This window comes from Anguilla rostrata, chromosome 16 (assembly GCF_018555375.3).
Source record: "Anguilla rostrata isolate EN2019 chromosome 16, ASM1855537v3, whole genome shotgun sequence".
Taxonomy (NCBI): domain Eukaryota; kingdom Metazoa; phylum Chordata; class Actinopteri; order Anguilliformes; family Anguillidae; genus Anguilla; species Anguilla rostrata.
Window position 1 is genome coordinate 19,481,825 of NC_057948.1, and position 15,253 is coordinate 19,497,077.

At 42.5% G+C, this 15,253-nt stretch overlaps 1 protein-coding gene and 1 non-coding gene across 4 annotated transcripts; both read left to right on the forward strand.

Annotated features, from left to right (window-relative positions):
* The first annotated feature begins 19 nt into the window (after window positions 1-19).
* On the forward strand, window positions 20-10,875 carry tipin (timeless interacting protein). Of its 3 annotated transcripts, none has more exons than XM_064313302.1 (8): window positions 20-151; window positions 1,197-1,352; window positions 1,837-1,933; window positions 2,421-2,496; window positions 2,751-2,873; window positions 5,915-5,978; window positions 6,987-7,208; window positions 10,010-10,875. In XM_064313302.1, exons 2-8 carry the CDS (start codon window positions 1,220-1,222, stop codon window positions 10,216-10,218), a joined length of 924 nt encoding a protein of 307 aa, XP_064169372.1. In that variant the 5' UTR covers window positions 20-151; window positions 1,197-1,219; the 3' UTR covers window positions 10,219-10,875. The 3 variants fall into 3 exon arrangements, with proteins under 3 accessions (XP_064169372.1, XP_064169374.1, XP_064169373.1); XM_064313304.1 differs by having other exon boundaries at window positions 131-173; XM_064313303.1 differs by lacking the exon at window positions 20-151 and adding an exon at window positions 192-988.
* On the forward strand, window positions 6,699-6,826 carry LOC135242796 (small Cajal body-specific RNA 14). Its single transcript, XR_010326474.1, has one exon. It is a non-coding gene; the product is annotated as a small Cajal body-specific RNA 14 (non-coding RNA).
* Window positions 10,876-15,253: the final 4,378 nt, after the last annotated feature.

Here is a 15,253-nt window from a genome sequence, read left to right on the forward strand (position 1 = left end):
TGTGTCATAGTTTACCTTTAGTAAAATGTCATTGGATAAAATGTCCCTGCATTCTGATTGGGTTTTGGTCGATTTGCACGTGTTTTATTGGGCAATGGTCATGCCCGGCAAGCAGCAAGAAAAAAGAGCCACCGTTGCTTGAAACGACCAGGTAAGGGCGGCTGAATTTTTAGGTGCTTAACAGGAATATAACTGTTTATCAATTACCAGTTACCTATTTCATTTTGTTAAGATTTCACCAGTGTACCCAATGTAGCTGTTTTTGTTGCTGCTGTTGTTTCACATTGAAGTTCTTGGCTTGCTTGGTTATTTTCAGTCGGCCTTTTCAGGCTGCTGTCGTGAAGTCGTTGTTGCGGGTGCTTTGGAGTTAGCATAGCTAGCAAGTTGACTTTAGCCATAACGGTGAAAAAGTTGTTAATACATTGCGCCTGGCTACCTAGCAACCTGAGATTTGTCACTGGAAATTAATGGTCACCAAGTATCGATATGTTGTTTGTTTACCAGCTAAAGCTAGTCACTTTGCATTCGGCGGGCTGGCTCTCATACCATACACAATATAGCAAGCTAGCATAACGTTTGCTAACAGCGTTAGCTAGCTAACCTATTAGCTAGCTATGCTGAATTTCATGGAATGAGTTGAATATAGCGTTCCGGAGTGAAGGGCTTAATTACGTGTTGTTGTTTCTTGCTAACGTTAGATAAAACTGATATTTTTATGATACTACTAAAACCAGTTTCTTTCTGAATGAATGCGGGGAAATTTGTCTGCTCTTAAACTCAGGCTCCTCTACTCGTGAGTCGATTAATCCAGATATTGATAGCAGCCTCCATAATTGGTGCAAAGTTTTATTTTTATTGTTAGTTGCGAAGGTATTGTGAAAACTGTTCACGTTGGATTCCGGCTGTCTGAATTTAAGATCTTGACTAAATTAGTTAACTGGGAATATTCTCCATCTGGCCAGCTGTCATGATCGTTAGCAACCACTAGGTAATCTAGTAAGAGTGCTTAATTGTTTAAACCATCTGCCTTCCTCAAGTGCCGTGTTTAACATTTAAGATGGAGTAATCATGTTTAATATCTGTGCATGTTTGCTAAAATGCGCTTGACATTTTGTTAATAAAAAATACATTTCATCTTTATTTTTTGTTGAACCCACCCCATTCTGATGGTAATTGTTCCTGATTTTATTTTTTAGGAGCCAGAGAAGTCCAATGCGCCATGCTAGATCCGGTGGAAAACAGCCTGTTTGACATTCCTGACTATGAGAACACAGAGGATGAGGCCTTCCCCCCACTACCACCGCCACTCTCCCCTGGCCAGGAGGATGGAGAAGGGGATCCCTTTGCTAATGGTGAGCACGCATCATCAGATCTGCAGTCACAAGCTGTGGTTTTTACTCGCCCGTTATACATAAAAGTTGTGCATGAACTGGACGTGGTTTTGTTACCAATGCTAATTGTCTATATTGGCAGGTGCCGAGCTGTTACAGGTGCACTAACATTCCAGAATGATTTTTCACTGGTGGTTGAAAGGCTGTAATGTAAACTTTATTAATAAATAGGCCTCTCTATTCTTCCATGTGTTTACTTTTCTCCCTTTAAATGTTGGGGGAAAGTGCTGGATGTTGCTTGTTTGTTTGTGATATAAGACTCCTGAATGACAGATCACACCACTGCATGCTGTAATTTAGCTGTGCTCTCTAGTTCATTTCCTGCAGTGGTATCTGAGATGACTCCAGCCAGGCTCAGGCACAGACTTGTAAGAGGGAAGCAGACACAGTAAAGACTGTGGTTGCGGTCAGTGTGAATTATTGCCTCTGTGTGTGATTTGTAAAGGTGAGGAGGGCGAAGGAGAGGTGTCTAAGCTGGCGGAGGCTCCCGTTGCCAAGAGGAGATCAGTGAAGAGGCCGCAGCCTAAGCTGGACTCCCAGAGGTGAGGGGGTTTTTCAGCAGTGCACCATCAGACCATTATTTCTTGCACTAATTGTTTCTAGAGAACGATCATATAAGCAGACACAGTACACCTGCAATCATGTAATACACTGTCATTCAAAGTGTCTAGTATGAAATGAAAATATCACTAAAGAGTGAGATGATTGGCAGTGGTTTAATCAGTTCTTCTCTTTTACCTCCTTTGCTGGTGTTTTTTATTCATAGGTGAAAGATGACTTGTTTTTGAATGCTTAATGCATATTGGCCCACCTCCCACTTTCCCAGAGTGGCTTCTAATGTTTCCTGTATGCATGTGTTTTGGTTCAGTTAATCAGATACCCGTTCACTTTCTAGGGTTGTGTCAAATGACACTTATTTCTTAAAGTAACACGTCCACCATGTTGACATAAAGCTGTTGAATTATGTTTCTTTCTGACAAAAGTGCTTCTTTTTGTTGAATATTAACAATGAGTGCTGGATTTTTTTAGGCTAGTTTCTGAACGAGGACTTCCAGCTCTGCGAACCTTATTTGACAATGTAAGATTCAAAGGCAAAGGGCATGAGGTGAGGACTTTACGCATGGTGTATGTATGTATGTGTGTCAAATACTGCACACAAGACTACTTGATGTATCAGTCACAAAGACATTTCTGTTCATTTTGTATGTGGCATGAAGGCTAGGCGCCCCTGGTGGCCCTTCCGTGTTCTGCCCCTTTGCATGCAATGTCTCCCTCCATACTGCATTTGCAAGTCGACTCTTCTTGGCCAAGACCCATCACCCCCCAAAAAAGACCCACTTGCCCCATGTGTGTGCCCAGGCTGAGGACCTCCGAGTGTTGATGCAGAAGATGGAGAACTGGGCCCACAGGCTCTACCCCAAACTGCAGTTTGAGGACTTCATGGACAAACTGGAGTCCCTAGGAAACAAAAAAGAAGTACAGGTGAGGGAGCACAGCAGCCGTGTGGTGTGGTGGACATGGAGCCTTGTTTGTAACCCAAAGCCCTGCAGTGTCAATGCCAGTGGGAGCTACTGGGTTTAGTTAGCCTCAGATGCTTCACTAGTAACAAAGACGATATCCTGTTGGATTAGTGGGTGGTCTGTTGCGTAGTAGAACCTCACAGATGCACCTGGGGAATGGAGGCCAGGTGAAAATTAAATATTTATTACTTTGAAAGTGACTTCTAAGAATTTCAACTCTTGATTAGGATTTTTGGTTATTACTCTAACCTTATTGTTAAATAGCCTACTCATTTTGTAGCTATAAGCCTAAAATGAGTAACAGCTGATTTAACTACTTGTATTGGGGATATCATAAGAAAATAAATATATTTTAACATCTTGGCTTTCAGAATGACACATTCTGCCTTTCAGATTGCAGATTACAAGGTGCCAAGGAATAGAAACAGTGCAACCAGACATAAAAAAACTTATATAAAAAAAAAGTTAATTATTTGGCATTAAAATAAAGAACAGTAAATGGTGTAAAGAGAAGATGGCAATGATTTGGCATACAAAAGAAAAAAGCCGTTGTCTACAACATAATGCTGGCAAGGCTGTGGTCCACTGAAGAACCAATATTACCACTAGCAGAACAACAGGTGGCACTGTGCTTTCAAACTGAGCTAGTTGTGGGGTAGGAGGAATAGGCACGGTGAAATTGTGACCGAAGGCCAGAGAATATCTGAAAACAAAACTATATTAAAGATTCAATCTGCACCCCACGGAACACATAAGCACAACTTGACTATTGTTTCAGTTCATAACTGCACTTTTATACTAGCTGCTAGCTGATGAAGTAAATAAGTCCTGCATTCTTTCAATAAAACAAATACTTTTAATGTTATATTGGAAAAGAAATGAGAAGTGAGTAGTAGAAAAAAAAGTGAAACAGCGACACAGTGTCCAGCTCCTTGGACAGCGTAGCAGGCTACAAGTTGCATACAAGTTGCAGAAATTCCTGCAACTGCAGGCTGCTATGAAAATATGAAGATGGAAGGAAATGTAAAGTCAGATAATATTCACCGTCGCCAGCAGGGAACGTGAACTTAGGGTGCATGGCTCCGGTTCCTCCCTTACTACTTCCAGTAGCGCGTTTCTTGTATGGCTGTGCAATCTGGCTGTAACGCGTCACCATTTGCTTTTCTGCTGAACGAGGCTAATTCTGACAGAGCATCCTCTGCTGTCTTATACTATTTTGCCATTGTCCACTGTGTCTCTTCCTGGCTGTGCCAACTGCTGCCATGTTTGCGTGAGAGTCAAATTCTTATCATACCTTTCATAGTATGTATCAGTGCCCAGGAAATTACTTCTTTCTGGAGTTTTTAAAATCTTAATTAGGTGGATACTTAATTGACCTAATTTACATAACATGCCCTGGAGGGTAGAGATTAACTCCCAGTATACATTTGGACAAACAAATTTTACTGCATCAAAAAGGAAAACCACCGAGAGGCATAATCTCCACAAATTGCATTCTAATAGCAGTTTTTGACCATTTAGTAGTTAAATGGTAAATGGACTGCATTTATATAGCGCTTTTATCCAAAGCGCTTTACAATTGATGCCTCTCATTCGCCAGAGCAGTTAGGGGTTAGGGGTTAGGTGTCTTGCTCAAGGACACTTCGACATGCCCAGGGCGGGGTTTGAACCGGCAACCCTCCGACTGCCAGACAATCGGTCTTACCTCCTGAGCTATGTCGCCCCTGCAATTATCTACCCAAGAAGGATAGATAATACTTCCAACAAGGATATTGTGAGCTTGTAGCGACTGCTTCTTCCTTCAAAATGCAATCACAGTCCTTTAGTAATCCTTTAGCTAGTTTGTTCTGGTGCTTTTTTTTATTATCAAACACTACATTTCCGGCAGTGTATTTTTAGCAAGTGTTAAAGACATTATTACCCTTGTCCAATTCCAATTATTTATCATTATATAACGGCTCGTTTTAATCAGCATTTTGCACCCCTGATGGTAATTACACCTTGATGTGGAGTAATTAGCTTTGTTACTTTTTCATACAGCATCCTATTGCTTGGTTAGTCACCTTCTCTGTGGCTCTACTTATGTGTGAGCTTACTAATAATAGTGTTGTCATTATAGTAAAAATGCATTTTATTTAGAGTACTTATCAGACTGCAAACTCTAAGTCAGACTTTATAAACAAATATTCCTTCCCCTGCATTTGTCTGATTCCTAATCAGTGTATTAAGTCGGTACAGTAGTTCTTATTTGAAGATGGGGCTGCAATATGAGTTGTATTAATGTGCAATGTGACATAAAAGGGTTGTGATTTTTTTTATTTCTGAAGGGTGATGTGTACGTTCAGTTGTAGTGAAATGATTTATGCATTAATTTAAAATGAAGTACTTACTGTGACAAGTGGGTGAATATCTACCCAGCTGAGTGTGTCAATCAGACAACTTTCAAACCAAAGGCTTTTACATGTCTTTTTACATCAGATTTCAGTGTTCCTATTGAGACTAGCGTGTGCTTTTCAAAAACCTTTACTTTTCCCCTGAATTTAGTAACCACTGCTGCATAGGCTGGTTGTTTTATGCTGCATTTATAATATCTCTCACCTTTGTGTTTGGATTCTTATTTGGGCTTCTTTTCTGGGATTACCTTGTAGGATAAAGGGTTATGTGAGGGGCTTACTACGAACTGTGTGGGAAATTGTGGATTTACTTCTTAATCACATTTTAACTTGCAAAATTAAAATGTGCAAGTTAAAATAGGACGGAGTGTGGCACAGTGGGTAAGAACTCGCTGGTCGTAATCGAAACTTTCGAATCCTAAGGTACATGCTTTTACATCATTTCAAAGGTTCTTGAACTAGCGTTGCTTTCAAACTTATATCCCTGTAGTAAATGGATAGCTATGTAATGTGCATTTATAAAAGTTGTGTTGTCTTTGGTCTTTCTGGATACTTGAGGCTAAATGCCTATAATGTAATGTAATGTAAAATAACTACTGGGTTTTTCCAGACCTGTTTGAAACGAATACGACTGGACATGCCGTTGACACATGAAGATTTCATTGGTAAAGATGGTAAGGAATATGCATTTTTGTACAGCCAAACGGCTAATGATCCTTATTGTTATGCAGGGTTTTAATGACAGGTAATGAACAGTACAGTTCATGTAATGATGATGTTTGGTGACTTGAAGAGAGTGTGCCCTCGCGAACATATTTGGTGGGGCTGCCGGGTGTTGCCAGTTTCAGACTTTTTAAACCTGTCAAGATCATTAAACATTATGATTGTTTCAATTTTTTATGACCTTATTGTAGCTACACCCATTTTGTATCTACCAAAGGATTCCCCAAAATAAGAATTATTCCTAAGATTTTTTATTTATTTTTTTTAACTGAGATTAACTTTCATTGCTGACCAGGGCATGTTGGTCCTCTATTAAAGCGCCATGTTTGCAAAGACTCACCCAGATCTTTGATGTTTGTTTATTATGCTGGAAGAGAGAGGCAGTGGAATTTTTATGAAACCTAGATGTAGATCCTCTCTTGGGCAGATGGTCATGAAGCATCACTTTTCCATAACTGTCTAGACCCTTTTTATCTTACGTGCTGATATTTTACCTAATTGTGGAAATACCTTTGAAGAGAGAAGGTTTGTGTCCCTGGCAGACTGGGTGGAGAGGGGAGGGGCAGCATGACTGCACCACACCTGAGCAGCAGGTCTGGGCTAACGGCTAAGGTTGGGGGTTGCGGAGTAGAGGGTTGTAGGTTCAAACCCCCGCTGGGGGCAGGGTGTGTGTGGCTGTCTCTCTGACTGTGGCTCTGAGCAGTGTGGCACAGCCCGAGACACCACGCAGAGCAAGGCTGGTTCCTGCCGACAGGGCCTGTCAAGGCATTGGGCTTCCTGTGCGATGGTTCCATACAGCGACCGCACGTTATAAAGTTTTATCCAGGATTGTTCAGGATTTTGAATCTTTTTTTTTTTCATGCCATGTTTCCTGTACTGCCTAAGAAGTGAACTGAAGGAGATGTTGGAAAGGAAGTTAACACTCTCACCCTCACATTGTGGTGTAAATGTTCCTCCAGACCAGGAGGAGGCGCTATTGAGAGAGGATCACGTGCCAGTTGACCCGGACCCCTTTGGAGACGGGGGCTTTGCGGACGACCCGGTGGTGCACTCCACGCCGGCGCCTCCTCCTCCTTCGGCTCCGGGCCCCGTCTCCCTGACCGCAGAACAGCAGCGGCGCATTGAGTTGAACAAGCAGCTGGCTCTGGAGAGGAGGCTCGCCCGGCTAAAAGGAGCACCCGGTCAGGACCCCTCCACCCCTCCACCCCTCCCCCCTCCCCTCACCCCACAGCTCCTCCAGCCAGCGTGTTCTCTATGGCAGCTCAGCGTAGTCTTGTCAATCCCAGAGTGGCCTAATGTGCAATCTGCAAGTCGCCAGTCTGTGAACCATAGCTCTTTGCTGTTGAGCAGTAACTGTTGATTAGCAACCATGAGTCAGGCAGCATGTCAGCTACATGTTTTTGGTTTGTAATTTAAGTCTTGAAGCTTACTTGGTTAGCTGACGAAGCTACACACCTTATTCTCAGTTCCTAAATTGGCTGCAGATTGAAAGCAGTCCACAAAAATGTGCAGTCGCTGTATCTCTCTAGGACTGCTCTAGGCTAGAAAGATAGCGAGCTTCATATTCTTATCTTTGAAAGTGTTGAGATTTTCCACTACCACCTTTAAAGCTGAAACATTCTAGTTTGATGCATCTTATGAATGTTCATGAAGGGGTGCAACCAAGGATGATTCCAGTGGGAATGGATGTCCTGTCCTTGGGCATGGCTCTGAATATTCATGAACTGCAATTTAGCACCAGAATCTCCTGTGACCAATCAGAACCTTGCACGCACTGGGAAATGTAAATTTGCTTAGGTTAAGCACACACCCATGGGTGGACAAACATTCTGGCACAGGGATTCCACTTACTCTGCATTTCTAGTAGTTCCTCTTTTCCCAGATAAGACTTTAATTATGAAAATTTTAATGAAAGCACTCCTAAAATCAAGAGGTGGATTCTGCACGTACATGGTAAAATATCACCATAAGTTGACTTTACCTTAAAGCTAAAACATTTCTAAAGAATAAAAATCTTACGGTAAAACAGCGGTTGATTAAAATGTCCCGTGAGCCTATATTTGGGATTGCTTTACATTAGGCCATTTGACATGGTAGCCTCTTAGTTTCCCCTCACAAAGTTATTCTATTTATTTATTCATTTACAGGGAATATTTAGTTTCTGTTTGACAAACATAATGAAATGCCATTGTCCTGGCCCTGTTCTCCCCATAGAAAACGTGTGTTTTGAAACGAGGCGCAAATTGACCATTTAGATGAAGAAGCTGCACAGAACCTTTGAAAAGGTGTTATCTCCTTTTGAATGAACAAAGGAGTGAAATGGGCTACAGATTATTGTCTGAGGAGTTTTTATTGTGTGAAAATTGCTGGCATCTGAGTCCCATCATTTAACAGGCGGTGATAATGGCCTCTGCTTTACTACCTTCAACAGCTGCAGATACCAGTTCAGAGGTACAAGTGTCAGGGATGGTGGAGGTGTCCATGCACCATTCCATTCTATTTGGTTTGCATGTTTTACGCATGGACCGTGTCTGCAAACATGCAACAGTGTAAGCGGTTTAGATGCATATCTTAAATATGATATGTATCCAGAGTGTATACGGACACGTGATATGGACTCTCTGTGACGCATACAAATGCAACCTGCAACTAAGTTTCCACTTCCATGGGTGAAGTAGGTATGCACATTTTTTAAGGAAAAATATTTGAAAATAAAATTATTACGGCTTTCATATGGTACTTTATTATTAAGCGGCGAGAATGAGCCAATAAAGCTGCGGGTTCTCTGTATAGCTTTGTGGCCGATAAATGTGAAATTAAAAATAAGTAGGAGCTATGATGACTTATGATTTGGTCTTTTTAGCATGACACTTAATTTACAGTATTGGTGGCACATGAAATGAAATCATTTTAAGCTGTTATTGATCGATACTGATTTGACCCTGATATTGACATGCATCCCTTATGTATAGATCTCACTCATCAACCATGCTGCAGAAAATCCAACGTTTCATTTAACCCATGCTGAATTGCCTGATTTTAGAGGAACTACACGTTTCATGTTTTTTTGAGAGTGAACCGCTCATTTAAAAATGCATTTGAGTCTGTCTGAATGCACTTGTCTCTGCCTTCACTGAATGACACCCTCAAAAGGGAGCTGGACGCCATGCATGTACGTCTGCACCATTTAAGCACTGTGTATTCGCTTAGACTGCTGGGGTGCTCTGTTTTGGATCCAAGTTGACTTATTGTGCATGTATCTCATATCTGAACGGGCCCCGTAGAAACCAGCAGGGCTGGCCGATATCCAGTATCCTACCCCTGCTTTACTGTCCCTGCCAGGGTGGGGAAGTGCAGAGGATGCTCTGCAGGAGCTGATCATCTGGTTGCGCCTCATGTCTGTGCTTTAAATTAGGTATGGCGTTTTAAGTAAAATTCAATGAGCTGTTAAATTGCTCTTGGCCCCACGGCAATTAATTTGAAAAATCCATTTATTTAAAATTGATTACTAACCCAAATTAATGCTGATTTGGGACAGATTAACAAAAGTACATTGGAGTAAATCATGACTTTTCTTTAAACGCAGCGCACATTTAATCCGCCGAAGCCTCCTAGCAGGTTAACGGACAAATATGGGGATGGGTGTTCTACGCTAGTTGAATACCGTCAGTGCTAATGACCTGCTGATGCACTTGTTGCAGTTCAGCGGCGGACCCTGCAGTCTGGTATCGGATCCTGCCCCTGTAAGTGGTGACTTTAGCTGGCCTCCGCACTGGGCAGTACATAGGTAGTGCTCCATTAGGCTGGGTTATTCCCATTCTCATGGCGCAAGTCATTACTCCTCTGGTCAGTGGCTTTGCTCTGTGCTCCCATGATGCGGCGCTGTTTCTGAGGCAAGCCCACCAAGGGCGTCGTGTCCCTTGGGGTTAAAAGGCGGCGGTGAAGCGTGTACTGAGGGGCGTTCCCTTTTCCCCGTCTGCAGAGTCGTCCGAGGAGCCCGCCGACCCGTCCTCACCGCTCCTGAGCCAGAGCCGCTCGGACCCGCGCCCGGGCCCGACCAACCACGCCGACGGCCAGCAGCCGGGCCTGGACTCGCCGGCGCCGCCGGACGCGCCGCTGTCGGACGAGGAAGGGCGGGGCAGCCCCGCCCCCGGGATGACCAACGGCAGGGACGAGGACAGCAGCGACTGAGCGCGCTCTGGAGCGCGCGTCGCCCCAGACCTGGCAGCTCGCCGAGGGCGGTCCTCACCGCTGCGTTTAATGTGCTGTCCAGGTGTGTACGTGACTGAAGTTAAACCAACTACTGACATTTCAAAAATCTGTTAAGCAAATGCCACACACAGCCAGTTTGACCGGGTAGTCCTGCCTGTATACACACGCGTGCTCCTTTCCCTCGCAGCTTTATGCCAGGGAGGGACGTTTGTTTTGATCCAGCGCGTGGTTAAATGTTGGAGAAGGAGCTTATCGATGGTGCCTTTGAATGTCGGCCTGTGGTGGGTCTTTCTGTAGGTTTGTCTTATTTGCATGTTTGGAGGGTTTGTTCTCTGGTGTTGAGCTGCTGGGTCCCTCTTGCCCTCTGAGAGGGAGGCAGACACATTGGGTCCCAGATCAGTCTTTGCCCATTGCCCGTTGGAGGACCACAGGTCAGAGTGCATCACCAACTCAGCCCCACCCACATCCTGGGTTTTTTGTTTTTTATGTCTCTGGAACTTCTGCCTCTCTGAACCCGTCAAGTGCACTTGCGTCGTACTGTTCTGTTTTCTTATTTTTAATGTTTCTTTTCACAACTCGTATAAAAAACAAATAAATAAAATGTTCCACCTTTTATATGATACTTATGGTACAAAATTGTTGTGTAGTGTTTTTGCTGTATGTGCAGTTTCTATATACTCTACAAAAAAGATAGCTTTCCGGTAAATGTCCTGTTAAATCCTGAGGGATGCAGGAAATAAAGCCTTCCGGAATGCTTTAAATACTTTAATACAATAATTGTTCACTGTATAAATGAATTTAACAAATATTTAGAGTTTTCCCTAAATAGATAAGTGTTAATGTGGTACACACACACTTGCCAATTTTTCCACCACAAATGAGGAGAGGTCAGTCAGTTAACTTTAACAAAGACTGTTCCGTTATTAACTGTAGGTTTGTGCTTCAGACTTCCAATCAATTGCAGAAAGTTTTGTCACGCTGCCTGTTAAGTACACTAAAACTGCAGCAGACAAGCGTCTTTAAAGGGACTGTTCTCCCCACAATCCTATCTGAGCTGTTTACGTTTGCCTGGAGTGCTATCTCTGCATCAAAATCATTTTTACTGAGATTTGATAAGTTTTCTAGATGCTTGCTGGAGCTCACTCTGATCCAACGTCCCTCAACGGGAGTTTTCATGGTGCTCAATGTGCCAAAAATTTACATAAAAAAAAAACTCAACGGCAACATCTCTTTCCAAATATTATGCCAGTTACTCACAAACATCCACAGACCTTGTTGTACATGGTTTAATCGAAAATTACTTTATACGCACTTCGATATATTCACACAGTGTCAACCAAAGTTCGCCAGTATTCTGTTGAATTGTTGAAACGATGGTAATAACTGCAGCTTGTATTTTCACAAAATGAATGTTCTCTATCAGTGCCAGATGGCCAGCCCCTGTGTTTTATCCTGTTTAGGGTTAGGGGTAGGGGTAGGGTTAGGGTTAGGGGGTTAGACTTCCAGGTCACTTTCGAGTGCTGACATGCAGAGTAAAATTGGTCTGTGTGACATTATTATTTTGAAGTGAGAGAGCTTGTCCCCAGGACTGGGAATCAAACATGATCAAAATTCGTAATTGGGGCAGCAATAAGCATATACATGTCTCCCTCTACTGACAGTAATGTAATACTACACCTCAAATTTTCACAGCAATTTCAGATATCTATTGTGTTCATACTGAAAATGTTGTGAAATCTATGATACTGGGCTTGTGAACAAATATTTGTGGGTTTATTCCTTCAGTTCTACCCTGGTTCAACTGAATATTGGGCTGTGTGAATGGATGTCATGTTAAAAAAATTGATAAGCAATGTCACAATGGATAAAACTGTCTGATAGGCTACACATCAGAGTTGTATGCACAAATATGTGTAGTCAAAGGTCAAGGGTCACATTGCATCATTCTGCTGCAGATGGAGATAGCGTGTAAGGTAATTAGATGCAGAGGAGGCTCCTGCTAGCGCTTTAAGGAACACTACAGCGCCCATCGACTGCTTTCCATTTCATGGTCCAGAGCAGTCTGCGCTCCTCTGGAGAGAGACTTCATTTCACACTCTGGAAGCAGGCAGGCAGGCACTGGGGTCCCTTAGAGCGGACCTGGCCTGACTCTTTTACACACGCGCTTAAGCTCGTGCCCAGCTGTGTCGGCCAGATTTCCTAATGCCCCCTGGACCTGCACCGAGCTGGTCTCTGTAGACGCATGCTCCTGCCCCCAGCTCGCTCCCTCCCCCTCATGCTCTCACCCCAGTCTCATTAGTTCTCTTTCTTCATCCCTCTCTCTTCCTGTCTCATTCTCAGCTCACTTGTGCTTCCTCTCTTGTTCTCCTCTCTTCTCTAACATGGATCTTTCAGCAGAGATTAATCCCAGCCGTCCCTCAAAATCAGCCTATTGATGGGTAGCTAATCATAAAATCACTGCTTTGCAATTGCCATCTCAGAGTCCAGAGATGGCAATTTGTGGTTGACCACAACCAGTGATGAATTTGTGGTTTTAATTGAAGAAGGCAGGCGACAGACAAACTTAAGGATCTATAGGATCTTGGAAGGTCCTTTATGGAGGAATGGTCAAAGATCCCCCGATATGCTTCATCAATCTCATAAAACGCTACAGAAGACACGCCCATAGTTTTACCCCCAGGGAGCGAGGGTGCGCAAAATACTGAGCACAGGGGTGCCGATCATTTTGATGCCTATCTTTTTGGGAAAAGAACCTGTTTTTAAAAATATCAGACCAATTGTATTTGGTGTAAATATCATTTTCCCATTTCCTGTGTTTATACAGCTCATCTAGCTTAAAGATACTGTTATTTTTGGAGGACACTGTACATCTCATTGCATTCAAAACTATAATTCCAGCAGAAGGTTTCACCCCCAACTTAACTCATGATAAGATGGCCGCAGGATTATTAACATTTTCTCATTTATAATGATGTATTTTATCATTTTAATTGAAATGATACATGCCGAGCACTGAGACTCAGCCCTGCGCTTTGTGGTCAGCAGTCAAGCTGTCTTAAAAGCAGGAACAAAGTGTTCATGCAATGATCAGAATCTAATTTAAGTAGCTCCTCACACTCTCGCCTGGCACTAAGTGACATTCACAGCCTCATTCTGGCAGAAAAACACAAGGCCTAATTACAGTCATTACACATTATCTAAAATGTAATTTGGCTCATTCCCTACTAAGACACTATAAAGTGGATGACAAGTGGAGGACAGGATAAAATATGTGGCAGCTGATATTTTTAGTGAATATAAGTAACACTGTTATGGAAGGTACAGAGAACCTCCATTAAATGTTCCACTTAGCTTGTTGCCTAATGTGGCATGAAAAGTGTAACATTAAGCAGTCGTAGCTGATCTGAAGGCATTTTAACGATGCTCTTTTTGAGATGAAGCATGTGCAATTTCTGATTCCGCTCTATTCCATTGATTCATGGTCCGTACCTGTTCGACCTTTCCAGGTATCTGAAAAATGAGGGCTGGCTGGCTTGCTGACCAAAGTTTGGCGTGCCATCTACTCTGCATCTCAATTACGCAGACACCTGGAACAAGTGTATCGGAAGACTGAGGAAACTGAGAAAAAGTGTAAAAACAGAAAAGTGTGACAGCTGGCTGGAATATGAAGTCTCCCTTATTCAGCAGATCCTGTGAATGCATCGTGTCCCCTGTGCTGTATGTTGAAGGGAGCATAGTAATTACCAGCACAGCAAGACCTCTGCACACCTTCATCCAAAAATTCACAATATTATTCAAATGAAGCCTCATCACATTAATGATGCAAGGATTAAAATGTGCAGTAAGCAAAAACAAACAAAAACACACCAACAGGAAACAAAGGGTCTCGCGGGTTTTATTTACACTATTCATCAAATTTGTCAAGTGCTATGTTTACAAAATAATTTCTAGTGTATAATGAAGGACGTTCCAGGGCCTGTTTTGACAGCAAATGGGCGTACGTGAAAGAAGGAGACTTGAGATAACGCGCTCTCTCAGACCGGATGGTCCTTTTTCACCTTGTTCAGCAAACAGTGGTATAATAAGGCCATGGTGATGGATCTGCCAGGATTGTGAAAGTGGCTGGTCTTGTCATAAAAGTGGGAAATCTGCATTTAGCAAAATGTAGCCCATGAATTTAGTCTGCACAGATCTTTTTCTAACTATGGCTTGCATTATTGTGTTAAACTAACATGAGGTTTTCTGTTTTCTTCTCAAATTTTTGCCAAGACTATATACACAATCTGCTATGTTTGAATGTTTAGTTGGGCTGTTGACTGTCCCGCCTTGTGGGCAGTGGATACAGTGAACACCTGGCTCCTGGTTGTGTAAGTCAGTATCCCTTGAGTCTGACTGCTGTGCCAAACCCACCGCTGAAGTGCATGGCCAAAAAGCCAATTGAAGTTCCATTGCCTTTGAGCAAACACCACATGCTATTTTTGGTTGATTGCCCTGATTCAGGCTTTTTGCTTGCAACTCTTCCAAAATACCTTATTGGCATGGGGTTGGCATGTAATGGTATATTTGGAGACTTTGGCCTCCCTGTTTCGTATATATCTCCAGTTGTGCCTGTTTTTTTCTCTCTTTACCTTCCAAGCTATCTAATTTTCAGTGTGTGGAGACAATTTACTTGCAGTCTCTACCAGGAAGGTGTACCACTGTACCAAAGGTTTTATATGTACTGATTATTGACGTAATAGTGTAAAGTGGTATCTTTAGTTTTTTATTCATGTGTTTGTAACCATATTCAGACATGTGAAGTCAGCAACCCTTGTGTCTTGTCTCGTCTTGTTTCTCCTTTTGTGATGCATGAGACATGGATGCAATGTGTGTTACTTATTTTTATACCTCAATTGAACAGGTAGCCATGGGAGGCCAATATTCAGGTCCCTTTTAAAATTTAAATTAAGATTACATATTTCAAATGTAGCATGTTCATGCAAATTTATTTTTCATAATAAAACAATTGAGACGT